Source organism: Dunckerocampus dactyliophorus, chromosome 5 (genome assembly GCF_027744805.1).
Source record: "Dunckerocampus dactyliophorus isolate RoL2022-P2 chromosome 5, RoL_Ddac_1.1, whole genome shotgun sequence".
In the NCBI taxonomy this organism is placed as follows: domain Eukaryota; kingdom Metazoa; phylum Chordata; class Actinopteri; order Syngnathiformes; family Syngnathidae; genus Dunckerocampus; species Dunckerocampus dactyliophorus.
The window spans coordinates 12,243,054-12,257,292 of record NC_072823.1 but is presented as its reverse complement, the minus strand read 5'-3'; the positions used below and the strand labels follow the sequence as shown (position 1 = coordinate 12,257,292).

Genomic DNA, 14,239 nt, shown 5'->3' with positions numbered 1-14,239 from the left:
TAAAACATTCCAAACATCGAAAGCATAATAATTAGAAATATTTCTGATGCCGCTTTGCCATGGTCACAGTCATAATGAATTAAAGATTATAAAACATAATTGAAAATCCATATGCAGCGCATGATTACAACGTTTATAATTGATTTGGAGTGTTTGTATTTGTTGGGCATCGGCACGGTTGGGAAAGATGAACAGTTTTCTCTTTCCCCAGCAGAACTAGGATACATCCCCTGGGATTGCAATCAGGGACCCTGTGCTGTCTGCACTATATGTGCATTAATCATAGCTGCAGGCACTCAGCAACCCCCGGTCATGTGCGCTCGTCTTTAATGTGCACATATGAATGTGCCGCATAGGCCACAGTGTAGTCTGGGGTGAACGAATTCGACACATTGACTATTGTGTATCCCTTTTCAATCTCTGTTTTCATGTGGCCTTCGAAAGTCTGTCTAGATTTATGGAGGCGCTTGAATACAGTTTGTATTCCGCACATCAGAACTGCAGAAGCAGTAATGGCGTAAGTCAAGCAGACTCAATGCAGACTCAATCTTAGAGGTGATTGGCCTCTGTAACGATTTTGAAGAGACATTCTAGTAACTGGGGGCATAATTTGCATTTAGGCGTCAGTCATTGGGATTGCCTTGTGATCGGTCTTTTTTCCTCTTCCTTATATGAAGATTTTTTTTTCAGATAACGATAAACGACTACGACTTGCAGATCATTTAGTCCGTGTCAATACTATTGACTGGAAGCCCTGTAATTAGGACTGTGATGAATTGGATCCCACCCAAGAGACAGGGAACAAGAGGACTTTTGACCTTTAACAGGCTTTTTATCGGCTCCATTTCCAATAAGAATAAGTCAGACAAAATCAGAGAAAACATATTTAAAAGACCTTTGGAAAAAATATGATAATGCATATGTCTCTGAAAACAAATATTGTTGAACTCGCATGGACAGTGAAAGATTTTTTCAATCAAAGTAATAGAAAAAAATTTTCTCACAATATAAAATGGTGGTGTAACAAACTGTTGGTGTTGTGGTGTTGATGTTCTAGATTCTGATGTTTTTTTCATCAGAAAAAAAGTTTGCTTCTACCTTTGTCCGTTCTTCAGTAATCAGCAGTAGAACATAGGTAAGTTTCAGGAAAATACCAGCTTGACTAGAAAAGGGAGAAAACCAGCATTTTATGAAAAGATGCATTTCAAGCATAACTTTCACTTTGACACAAGTAGTCTTTGCTTTTGTGACAGCTCAAATACCTAAACAACGATACCAACAACAACACAAAAAAGGGGTTGTTTTACATCAACGTAATAATTTATTTACAAATATAACGCCATGAACAATTTCAAATTTTCACATGTGGAACTGAAATATTTGTGTGCACGCGTGTGCGCGTGTGTGTGCCTGCGCTTGTGTGTGCGTGTGTGTGCGTTAAAATTTCCTTCTGCACGCTACACTCCTCCACGCTCTCTCACTTCCTTCTTCCTGTCATTTGTGATTTCCCCTTCACTTGATCTTTGCCGAGCTCTTACCAAATGCACTTCTGCCACCTTGTGGCCGTTTTTATGGCATAAAAGTGCTCTGAAGTGAAACGCATTAGTGGAGCGTTGCATCACCACCTTTTTGCTCCAAAAAACATAAAAGACGTAGAAATATGTTTCAGGATCGGGCCTTTGGGATTCTAAAAAAGTACGTCTTTGGCATTGAATGAGTTAATGTTTCCACGCACCCCCCGCAGTGTGCTCATGTACCACTAGGGGTATGTACAGTATACTCCTGGTTGGGAATCACTGCATTAGTGCACATTTTATCCCAACGAACTGGAAAAGGGTCCTACTGTGTCCCTGTTTCTGATTACAATTAACATGAGTCATGACTCAGCCCTTCTAAATCATCAAAGTTTAAAGTGACAAGGTAGAGCCTCCTTTCCACCAAGCGGTAAAGTTGAATTTGGCTTAACACTCTGATTTTGAACAGGAAACTCTGACCTGGCTTGTTTATCGACCACATGGTTGACATCTGACATGACATGACATCTTTTGTTGGGGGGAGGACAGTGGAAGGGGAAACACTTGTAAAGTTATCAAATTTGGGCCAATGTCTTTCAGAGTCACATGAGTTGAAATATGAAAATGACTGTGAAAAGGTGATGAACCAATTTAGTCTGGGCTCGTCATTATTAAAGACATGGTAAACAAGAAACTTGATGCTATAACCTCACTATTCCTCAGGGGGCAAAGGTGCTAGTATTATAATTGGAGAGGATGGGCTCTCCTCTTTTCTCCCTGCTTCATTTTTGGGCTTTTGGCCCTGGTCTAATTTCATTGCCTGAGCACAAGTGACCATAATACTGATCGCAGGCCTTGATATGAATGCTCAAAATAGTAGCGACCAGCACTCTGTAGTCTGAGAGCAGGCTCAATGAGTGTTTGTGTAGCAGGATATCACATTATCTCTGGAGGGCTAAATTGCAGGCTGATCAGTTTATGCTTGCCTGTTTAAGTATGTTTCTGCACAGCATTCAAATATGCTGAACATTGCAATTTAGACAGGTATATGATCACATGATAGAGTTTAAAATATCGCACATCTGGTCTTGGCAATGTAATTTAGTCTTCATTGAGAAAAATGGTTTATTGGGTTTGTAGCAAGCAAGCATGCTTCTTGAAGTCCAGTGGACCTTTATGTAGAGATGCTTGATATTGGCTTTCTTAGCGATATCCAATGTTGTCCAGCACTTCATTACCAGCAGCTCTTCCCTCAAACTGATTGTTGTAGAATTAACACATTGTGCATCTTCTACATTGGATACATTTTCAAATAAAGGCTTTTTGTGCAACATAAGACAAATACTGCAATACGCAATACATGTTATAGAAAAAATGTGAAAGACCTGCATGCAATTCCAAGTGATTCTTCCACAAGTGTAGTTCTAGATTAAAAGTATTGAAGGAAGATGCTTTATGTCAGGTTGGACTTTAGTTTAGCTTTCCTGTCATTTCCTGTTTTGTGTTCTTATTTTGGTTTTCTCTTTCCTATTTTGCACAATGTGTAGCAGCACAATGTGTAGTAGGTGTAGCCGTATTACATGCAAAGACCAAAACAGAACTCTTTACAGTCGCTGTAAATTACATACCGTAAAGCACCGTGTATAAACCGCACCCGTGTATTAACCGCACCCCCATTTTCAGGCTCACGGCGGGGGAAAAAAAATTTTAGTTCATAAATGCTTGCCAACTCTTTCATCTCAAATCAACATGCGTAAAGGTACTAAGCAATTTAAAAAAGAAAAATAAAGAAGAAATCTGAACTTCGGCATCTAGCTCTTTAATATTATGGCTAAGCACAGATTAATAATAATAATAATCATAATAATAATAATAAATCAAAATAAAGAAATTTGCAATTTTCAGAGATGTTTTGAAGTCTTATCGTTCACTGCTTCTCTTTTTCTCTATTATTTTATTGCATTGCTTCAGTGTGAATTTTAATAAACTCCAACGTTGTATTGTATTTTACATGATCTGCAATGTTTTAATGGAAGCTTAGGTTAGCTTCAGTGTATATAGAGATCGTTTCACTGTGTGAAAATACAGACAGCCGTCAGATTAGTTAGTTGCATACACTAGCATTTTCAGCAACTGTACAGCAGAGGGCGTTAAAGTCAAAGCAACTGTCTGACCCACAGACGGCTATTCTAAAATGGACTTCTAGTCAATTTCTGCGTCTGGTCACAGACCTGTCATCCTGTATAAACCGCACTCCGATTTTTTGCTTCTTACCAGTGGGAAAAAAGTGTGGTTTATACACGGTGCTTTACGGTATTTACGGTACGGTGAAACTTGGAAATAATTTTAGACTGCGCACATACTGAGCCATTTTAACCCCTCACCCACTAAAGAAAAATAGTCTGGAGCCGCAAAACATAACAGCTTAAAAACGTGTAAAAGTTTGAATCTTTCTTAATTTGACCTTTTAGACCAACAGAATAAACAAACAGAAGTGCAGTGGGTGCCAACTAGTGGGGTTATGATACTACTTTGGTTAAACCTCACTCCCGGACGCCTTAAGAAATGTGCAGCACAGTGCAGCCTAAGGTATGAGTGTGAACAGGGAGCAAAGCCACATGGAGAAAAAAGCACCACCTTTCTCTCCAAATATTTTGGTTCACATATGACCAGAAATGGGGTAGAATCAATTTAAGTTTCAATTAAAGTGGACCAAAAGGTCACAAGGTGAAAGCACCCTAACTTAAATAACAATATATTGTGAAATTTTAATTACAATTCACTTTGATTCACTTTCATTTTTTTGTACAATCTTTGCAATTTAGGTCATTAGGGATAAACTGTATTATACTGTTCATAAAGACTGAAACAAATATGCCAAGTCAGAGGCAGGCTCAAGTATCTGCTCATTTCCCGCTGTTCTGTTAATCTTAATCACACTGAGAAGGGAACATTTATAATTTATTGATGGCTTAAGTGATACATTGATTTTCTAGTGAGAGTACTACATCTGACCTTTAACTACACTTTCTGGCTAATTAGTTACTTGACAAAGACTCAATATAATGTGACTGTCACTGACACTGGTATCAATTCAGTCTGAAATATTGACTTGCTTGGCAATATCCAACCATTCATCCATCCGGCCAGCCAGTCACCCATCAATCCCTCAAAAACTTTCCTAATATTAATGAAGAAGAAAAACAGGCTTTCCCTCACACAAACACGGGCTACTGGTACCCCCCGCCGCCCCCAGAACATGAGTGGGAGGGTATGAACCTGACCGGAACCCTTGAACTTCTTTGCTCATCAAATTGTCAATAATGACGAGAGTATGGTGTTCTGCTGACCTCGACCCGGGACATTGTGGGAGAGAATATTTTGACCTCCTCAGTCCCATGACAAGACTTCCAATGGGGTAGTATGGGCTGTCCCATCTCTGGGGTAGCGGTAGTAGAGATGGATCTAGGGATGGATGAGCTCCTCACATGGTTCCTCAAGGCTCTGCATGTTTTGGAACTGTCTTGTTCTTGTTCAAACTTGTTCCTACTACACTCCTTAGCCTTTCTGGTAAGGTCTATTCAGGGGTCCTGTAGAGGCGGAGCCATAAAAAGGTCAAAACTCAGATTTGGGAAGAGCAGTGTGATATTCGTCCTCGTCGTAATGTCTCTACTAGCGATGAACCGGTTACTCGTTTCGGACGAGTCAAGTATCCGTTACGGATAATGCTCTTTTGGAGAGTACGAGCATGAAACGGGTACAGCTCGTCATTATCTATAATCGTGATGAAGGAAAATCCTCATTGGGTAACTACTTATGTATTCACTCTTCACGCTCTGTGATTGGCCTGTCACACACAGCGACCACCCCTCCCTAGACAGACTCGCTTGGCATCACATTAATGCCAAAATTGGCGCGCGTAAAAACATACTCAGCGCGCATAAAGACCACTCCCCTTACGCTCACGATGTCTGAATTTGCTGCTCCCTGCGTGCGCACTCACTCAATGCTCACTTGCTGGGTGAGCACTGGGTGAGAGAGGTCATCTGGGAGGGGCTTAGAGTAGAGCTACTGCTTAGGCATCTGGTTCAGATGCCTCCTGAACACCCCTGGTGAGGTATTCCGGGCACGTCTCATCGGAAGGTGGCTGGACAAACTGTCTCTCACCTGGCCTGGGAATGCCTCAGGCATGTAACATCTGTTGTTGATTGACATACAGTATTAGGGCTTGTCTGTCTCTTTTTTGACCTCATGACAAAAATAGCAGGATATACCACAAGAAAGCTGTGATGACAATAATAGCAGGATATACCACGAGAAAGCTGTGACTACCTTCACTATAATCACGTTTCCACTGGGCTGATTAGGTTAGATTAGGTTTCCACTGCGGGCATGTAGCTGATGACAGGTCAACACAGGAGATGTTGCGTGAACTGTGTGGCATCATAGTAGCAGGACAGTGCTCACCAGTGAATTAAATAAGAAGCACACACATTATAGCCAGAGGTCTTATTATGCAGTGATTATCTGATGCGGTCTTGACTATTACTGTGTCTGCCATATTATGACCAAAAGGTAGTACTGTAAGTTTATACTACTGTCATACATTTTAGTGGGCAAATCCAACTACGCTACATGTAATAGTTGCGTGTACTGTAGAATAGTGACTCTCAATTGTTGGGCTACAATGTATTTCCAATCTTTAGTGAAGCAATTGCCGAGAAGATGTCACAAAACTTAGCGCTAGGGATTCAGTCCGTTCACTGTAAGAGTCGGAGGAAGAAGCCTCCAACTAGGAAATTGCTACTCTATATCCTATACTCGGGTTTCACCGTTGCAAGGGTGGGACCGCTCCCCTACATCTATCAGTGGTGTGGCTATGTGTCTGCTTCTAACTGGTTTCAGCTCGTGTCAATCTAGCGTATGTGTGTGTTTGTGTGTGTGTTTGTGTGTGTGTTTTCTCAGTGAAGCAAGCTGCAGCAAGCAGATAAGGTTGTCAAGTCTGTTGTCTGTATAAAGTTCAAGAAATAGTGCTTCACTTGTTTAATTCCTCAGTGTTTTTATTGTTTAATACTAGCCATCTGTAGCATAAATTAATCACATGATAAATGAAAATGAACTTGATCATTTTGCCAGCCTCCATATATTGCCATGTGCATGTGTGTGTGTTTTGCTCTTTTTTCGCCTCCAAACAGGCAGGTCACTCTGTGTTGGTTAAGCACCTAGACACTTCATAGTACAATGGTAGAATAGAGTGAGACTTCTTGTCAGTCAAACAGTCGCTTTGTCTCTGGAGGGGAAGGAGGCGCTGCTAGCATACAGCAGAAGAGTGTAGCCTTGTGAGGAGCAGTGCAAGGTAACATAGTAGAAATTAGGAAAAAATGTGGAAAATATGCCACAGCCCCCGTACGGGAATATTCCGGCTTCAAACTGAATGAGCAAGGTGAGCCTATCAAAACGGATGAGCCAGTAGGCCAAATTTGTTGAAAAGTGGTATCAACAAACAAACTTGCCCACGTCAAACATATCCACCCGACCCAGTTTTCCCATCTGAGAAAAAAAAAACACACATCGCGATGCAGAACCTTCATCCTGACATTCAACACTCACTGAGACCTTTGATCGGCAAAGGAAATACAAACGGAACAACGCAAAATGGTGTGCGTTCACAGAAAGTGTAGTTTTCTTGTCCCAAATATATGGTGCTCTTTTATACAGTTGAAAAGCCAGCATATCAAGAAATGCTCCAAAGGTTTGACAGACAGTACAAATTGCCTATAAGAAAATAACCAATTCCACAATTTTACAGCAGTGAAAGATTAAAAATATTGCATTATGATTTATTATTATTATTAATATATGTTATCATAAAAAAATTGGCTTATTTGGTGTCAAAAAATAATATTGTTTGAGACAATAAATATTTCTACATATTGTTTTGTGACTGGTTAAAGTCATATTTTTTCATTTTACTTTTCTTAAAATTAATTTTAAAATAAGAAGAATAAAAAACAAATATGTATATATATATATATGTATATATTGATTTGCAGGACAATGTGGACCTGGGGGAGCTGATGTTCTCATTGTGCTATCTCCCCACGGCTGGCAGGCTCACCATCACTATGATCAAAGCCAGAAATCTCAAAGCCATGGACATCACTGGAGCTTCAGGTGGGTTCTCATTGACACAACTTTCAGTCAGATAAACAGCATGTTGACGTTTGCTGGAGGCATATTCTTGTCTGTAAACGTAATATCCTTATTGAACGCACTACCTCTCTAGATCCATATGTAAAGGTGTCACTAATGTGTGAGGGCCGGAGGCTAAAGAAGAGGAAGACATCAACCAAGCGCAACACTCTGAACCCAGTTTACAATGAAGCCATTGTGTTTGATGTTCCCCCGGAAAACATTGAGCAAATCAGTTTACTAATAGCAGTCATGGACTATGATCGGTCAGTTAATCAACACTATTGCATTCCTTTCCTGAGATGAAGACTATTTTGGATTTTCAACAATTTGCTGTTTTACTTTTGTAGGGTTGGACATAATGAAGTCATCGGGGTGTGCAGGGTGGGCAATGAGGCTGATACTCTGGGAAGGGACCACTGGAGTGAGATGCTGACGTATCCACGCAAGCCTGTGGCACACTGGCACCCGCTAATAGAGGTACACCTGTTTCTGTCATTTTCACAGAATCAAAACTGAATCATTCAAATGATTTGTGTTCAAAACCTAACGAAATGAGGTAGAGTTTAAAAAGCTGTCTTCTGTGCTGATCGCAGTAAATGGAAATGTTTTGCATAACGGTTAAATGCCAAAGGCTCATTTCAGGTTCTATATTTTCACATTATACCAAAAAAAGCTCATGTATTTATGTCTCAAAAAAAATCCTCACCAAGCGGCTGTCAATTTCAGATTTACCGTCTTAGATTTATTTTATGGCGTGATTGATTGAAGCAAAAATATAAAATTTTGAGTGGCTGCTCGAAAGGGGGGAGACATCCCAATCCCATCATGGTCCCTCAAATGTCTGACCCCTTCTTACTTCCCAGGACAGATATACTGTTATTCCCCCCTCCCACCCAGAGCAAGATGGAGGGGTTCTTTGATATCCTCATTCGGCTTGGGTTACCATAGCAACACATCATGTGCTGCTTCCTTCTGGGCCCATCAGGGGTTTTTATCTCAGAAATAACATGCATGACTTTATTGACTGTATTGTGTGATTGTGTGTGATGGTTTAAACCAGTGGTTCTCAACTGGTGGATTGGGATCCATTCTGGGATGTGGATCCATTCTGCATGGGTCACAGTCAAATATTACAATAAAATGTCTGAGATATGATATTTATTCAAATGTATGCATTATTTGTATGCACGCAGTTATCACGTTCTTCCTCATTTCCTTGACCAAATGCCTTAATAAATTATTTTTAAATGTGATTATGTGTATTCATGTTAAAAATATGACATGGCTGATTTAAAAAAAAAAACATTTACTTGATTTCTTGATTTAAATAAATAAATAAATGACAGCGTAAATAAATGTAGAAAAAAAAAAAAAAGAAAAATGACTACAATAAAAGCGTGAAAAGTAAAAAAAATAAATACAAATGTAAATGCCTTATATAAACAGCCCCCCACTCCCCACCCAAGCCACAGAGAGATTGCCACACTCACAGAGATGTTTCTATTTCTGAATTGTCAGCCCACATTCATTAAAAAAACAAACAAACAAAAAAACACAACAACAACTGAGCATGCCAAAACAGATGCCGGACTGATTTGTGTAAATTCATGCTAGTTGTCAATGCTGTATCTGCTGGACAACAAAAGGGGATGATTAGAATCATCAAAACTGCATCTGTCTGGATCTACCGTACCTTTTCTAGGTCTTTCTATCTTTTATAGATGACAGCTGTCACTTCTTGGCACAGACTTAACTGATTATATCCAACACTTTGAAGACGTTTGATATATTTCGGTTACTAACTGTATTGTTTCTGTTTTCTTGTCTTGTTTGTGGGGAATCAGTGGGTAGGACAGGGGGCGGCAGGGAGTGGAAGTCAAGGAGGATCCACCAATTCCTTAAAGGCACCACCCTCACCGTAATCTCACACACACACACACACACACACACACGCACGTGCAAACTAAGACTGAAATGAAATACTGAAAAATGGGCCTGCTAAAAACTACCGTTAAGGCTTAACTCTACATCTTACTTACTTCACAACCGAAAAACTTACATTCCAACTGAAAAGCTGCCGTTTGTTGTTTCGCTGTTACTGAATTAGCTGTTAAAAATGTCAAAATAGGTGGAACATGCTTTTGTGGAAAGTGTAACTTAAATATTTGTGATCGATGAGGTGTTATACAATATTTTCTCTACAGTTTCATTCGAGAGTCTTCGCAAAAACCTTAGTTTTGATTTCTGAGCTACTTTCTTACGGTGTATGCTTCTTGTAAATATATAAATAATATATTCATGCATTTGCTTCAAGTATATGTACATAGACTAACGCAAAGCAAATGATGTTGTTTTTAACCGCATGTTAAAGTAACATTTTTCACAGGGTGTGGTCCAAATAGAGAAAATGAAAACTGAAAAATGTTGGTGACAGTAAACCTGGTATGTGTTGCAGAGAATTGATCCTAATTGTCATGTGTGTATCTATGGTGGCTGGTTATATTTATTTATGCGTTTTATTTTGCTGAGGGCAGATTAATTTCAACCATCCTAATTTAGGAACATGTTACTATAAGCAAAATAAAACTAGCCATTGAAACAGGAATCCATTTAAAAAAAGCAAGAAACCGCCAATATTATTTTTTAACCATTTAGCTATCCACATAAAGTACTGCATAACACCATATTTGGATATATTTGGAAGGGAATACGTCTTCCTGTCTGTCCTTTTCTTAATAACCATTCATCTTTATGCTGATCAAATGTATTGTGGATGCTTAAAGGCGTAATGCTACTCAAAACAATGGAAATTCATGTTTCTGTCAACTCATCTTTCACAATTATTATCTTATTCACGCCTGTGTTGCATTGTTGTTTTGCATATAATTAATTGTGCTTTGTTGTTTTGTTAGTTAACAGTGACACTTGTCAAAAGTCTTATTTTGTATGGCTATTCCGCCTCAGTCCTGTCAGTTACAATGAATATGTATCGCAGAAGGCACAGACATCTGAGCTAAATAAAGCATAATTTACATTCCAAAACAGAAAACATGTTATTGATGATGCTGTTTTTTTTTTTTACCGTTTTTGTTTAGTTTTACTTTACATTGAAACCTAATCTTGTATTTTCCAACCTGTTTTAAGTAAGTGTTAAGTTTTTGGGAAGTTTTTGTTCATAAATAGCAGTGGCAAACTGTGTTTGTAAGTCAAATGCATGCATTACATGTCATCAATTTTTGCTTAAAGCTCTTTCTTTGTCAGACCATATTGTACCACAAGTTGTATAATGATAATTAATAAATATTTCTATATGGATGGATTGGTTTATACTGACATGAATGAGAACAGTTCGAGTTCGAGAGAGAACAAGTGAGAAACACCCTGGTCTTTGTCACCGATCCTGTTCAGAATCTTCATGGACAGACTTTCTATTCACAGCCAAGACGTCGAGGGAGTCCAGTTTGGGGGGCCTTAGGATCTCATCTCTGCTGTTTTGCAGACAATGAGGTCCTGATGGCCTCATCGGGCTGTGACCTTCAACGTTTACTGGGGTGGTTTGCAGTTGAGTGTGAAGCTTCTGGGATATAAGACTCAGCACCTCCAAATTTGAGGTTATGATTCTCAGGGTGGATTGCACCCTCCGGCTTGGGAGTGAGGTCTTGCCCCAGGTGGAGGAGTTCAAACATTCACGAGTGAGGGAAGGTTAGAGACAGGCGGATCGGCGAAGCATCTGCAGTAATGCGGATTCTGTACCGGACCGTCATTTTGAAGAGAGAGCTGAGCCGGAAGGCAAAACTCTCAATTTACCGGTCGATCTATGTTCCCACCCTCACGTATGGTTATAAGGGTTTGAGTTGTGACCGAAAGAACAAGATCCGGGAGGGGCTCAGACTAAAGCCACTGCACTTCACCTTGAGAGGACCTAGTCAAGGTGGCTCGGGCATCTAGGCCGGATGCCTCCCGGACGCAATCCCACCTGGGAAAAAGCCGCAGACCGGGGACACGCTGGAAGGATTATGCCTCACAGCTGGCCTGGGAACGCCTTGGTGTCCTCTCGGTGAAACTGGAAAAGGTGGCTGAGACCGGGAAGTCTGGACTTCCCTCCTGAGACTGCTGCCCCTATGATCCGGACCCGGCTAAGCAGAAGAAAATGGATGGATGGGATGGAAGTGAGAAACACACCTACAATATAAGCAAGCTCACACCTGCTATGCGGGTGCTCCCTACCAACTATTGTGATTGAAGAACTTGTCAGGACGCAGAGTCACATGTACTTTACACATAGTAGTGTCATACGTTGTGCCTGTACTGACGTTGAATCCCACAGCATCATTTATATTTTTAAAATATGTTTGACTCTAACTGACATCATTTCACAATCCATTAAAACAATGATTTATAAGCAGCCTCGCCCTATAGCTAACACTCACAGCCAACAGACCGGAGCATGCTAAGTTAATGACTGAACAGGAACAGAGATAGGGGAAACCCCAGGGGCTGCATCTCACCATGTTCTAGCAGTCCTAACAACACATAAGCGTTTTGGTTCATTGTGGTTGCCATGCCTAGTGCTAAGTGCTAATGATACAGTATGTGTGCCTCATAGGGACTGAAAGGAAATGTGTTGTTGACTAGGTTTGTGTGTATGTGTGGGGACAAAAACACACAAACAATTATTGATTGGTCTTGTCCCTCGAAGTGACAATGATGATAACAATGACAGCAGTCCTTTCCAATGTTCAGTAACACATAGTAGGGAACTATGAAGTATATACCTCTATGTGTATTGATGGACCCGAAATATTACTTTTCCTTGTAAACTATTGTCTTGTACTTCTCAGTAACTACAATGGTACCAGCTGCTGGGAGTGGTGCACTGACAGTATTGTTGTAATGCCCACCAATGTAAAAATGTTCACAAATGCAATAAAGCATAAACATTATAAAAATCTACTTAAGAAGAATTGCCTTGTGGGAAGTTGAGTCTCTCTCTTCCCTCTCTCGTCTGTTGTCATTGTTTTCTGCTTCCTGATTGGCTGTAGACCATTGTCAATCAATCTCTGTCATGCTGCCTTGTCTCCTGTATTGTCGCTAGCTTGCTTGCTTGCTGGCTTGTAAATGAATCTTTGAAAACACTACGGGGACACTTATATCACGCATCCCAGATCACTAACACCAATTGTCAGAGGAGATACGTGAATAAAATTTTTTTTTAAATTAGCGCCCTAACACTCACAATTACGAGTGTGCCTGAACGTGTCACAGTGCAGAGCGCACAGTCAGATCAGAAAGAAGGAAGGCGACAGAGCAGGAAGTTGCTCATTGCTCTGTGTTAGTTACTGTATATGAATAAGTAAGTTTGATGATTATGTTGTTTAATCTTAAATATGTCATTGATATTGGTGTTCCGATCCCCTCACTGGGAAAACCTGGCAATGTATGTGCGGATTCCCATGAAAATGAGGCTTTATCGCTGGTTGTATGTATTTTTGCACTTCGGATACTGCTTTATCATGTTTGTTAAACTTTCCCTTTCAATTTGGTATCAAATTAATATGCAGACTTAAATCATAGCGATTGCAAGTGGAAAAAAATGAAGCTCAAGTTCAGCCTATTCAAACGGAAGGATTGGGATTGGCTGACCCACTCTAGGTCATGCTCTGAGAAGCCCTCTGTGGATCAGCCTCCTGAGACCATCGCTGACCCACAGCCAAATTGGTCGTGTTGGATCATGGTGCTGAATAAAGACTCTCTCATGTCAGTTACATGCGCTCATCTGTGAAGAACCGGGCTCCAAATCTGACACTTCCGGTGTTGGAGAAAGTCAAACAACCCATCATTGCTTTGGACAGAATCATGCACAAGAGTGGTCTTCTGGAGGCAAGTTTTAGGACTCTGATAGTGATAGTGCTGCTGCTCGATTGTACTTCCTACAACCTCCTTTTATAACTCCTGATATACTGGCCTGTCTCCTGATATCACTTCCCTGCTCTTGACACTGTGCTGTGAGCAACAAACCTTTCTATTGTGTGTAGATGCAGGGTTTCCCCTCGGATTTTTTTGAAGCTGTAGGGGTGGGCTGGATGGGAGGGCGGACTGCTGCCACTGTCATGATGCTGCTGTGTCTGCAAATAAAAAAAAAAAAGACAAATAGCAATTTTTTTCTGAGTTATTTATTAACTTAACTTTTTCCAACAACTAGCACAACATGAATTTAGAACATTGCAATACTGTTAATTTAATGGCAAAGTTGCTGAGAGGACTGCCAGCATTTAAATTGCACTTTATTTGCAAAGTACATCATTAAATACAGGTGAATAGAACACTAAAAATAATAAGAGGTGAAGTAAATATTCTTTGGCGCACTACTCAACATCAGCTGGTGAGCTACCTGTCGGAGAACCCTGTGATGGCGTCACTGTCTAAAGCTGTACACACGACGTGTTTCTGTTGAACAACTTCGACACACAACTAGTGTTTTGAAGACAAGCCATGAGTATTATAATGATAACAAGAGAGCAAGATTGTTA

At 40.2% G+C, this 14,239-nt stretch overlaps 1 protein-coding gene across 1 annotated transcript in view; it reads left to right on the top strand.

The window, feature by feature from the left end:
- Positions 1–13,757, top strand: part of syt9b (synaptotagmin IXb) — a 39,387-nt gene extending 25,630 nt beyond the window's left edge. The window contains exons 5-8 of the mRNA XM_054777325.1: positions 7,568–7,688; positions 7,801–7,972; positions 8,057–8,186; positions 9,554–13,757. Of these exons, the coding sequence (XP_054633300.1) occupies positions 7,568–7,688; positions 7,801–7,972; positions 8,057–8,186; positions 9,554–9,631 (501 nt within the window). The 3' untranslated portion in view covers positions 9,632–13,757. The remainder of the gene's footprint in view (positions 1–7,567; positions 7,689–7,800; positions 7,973–8,056; positions 8,187–9,553) is intronic.
- Positions 13,758–14,239: the final 482 nt, after the last annotated feature.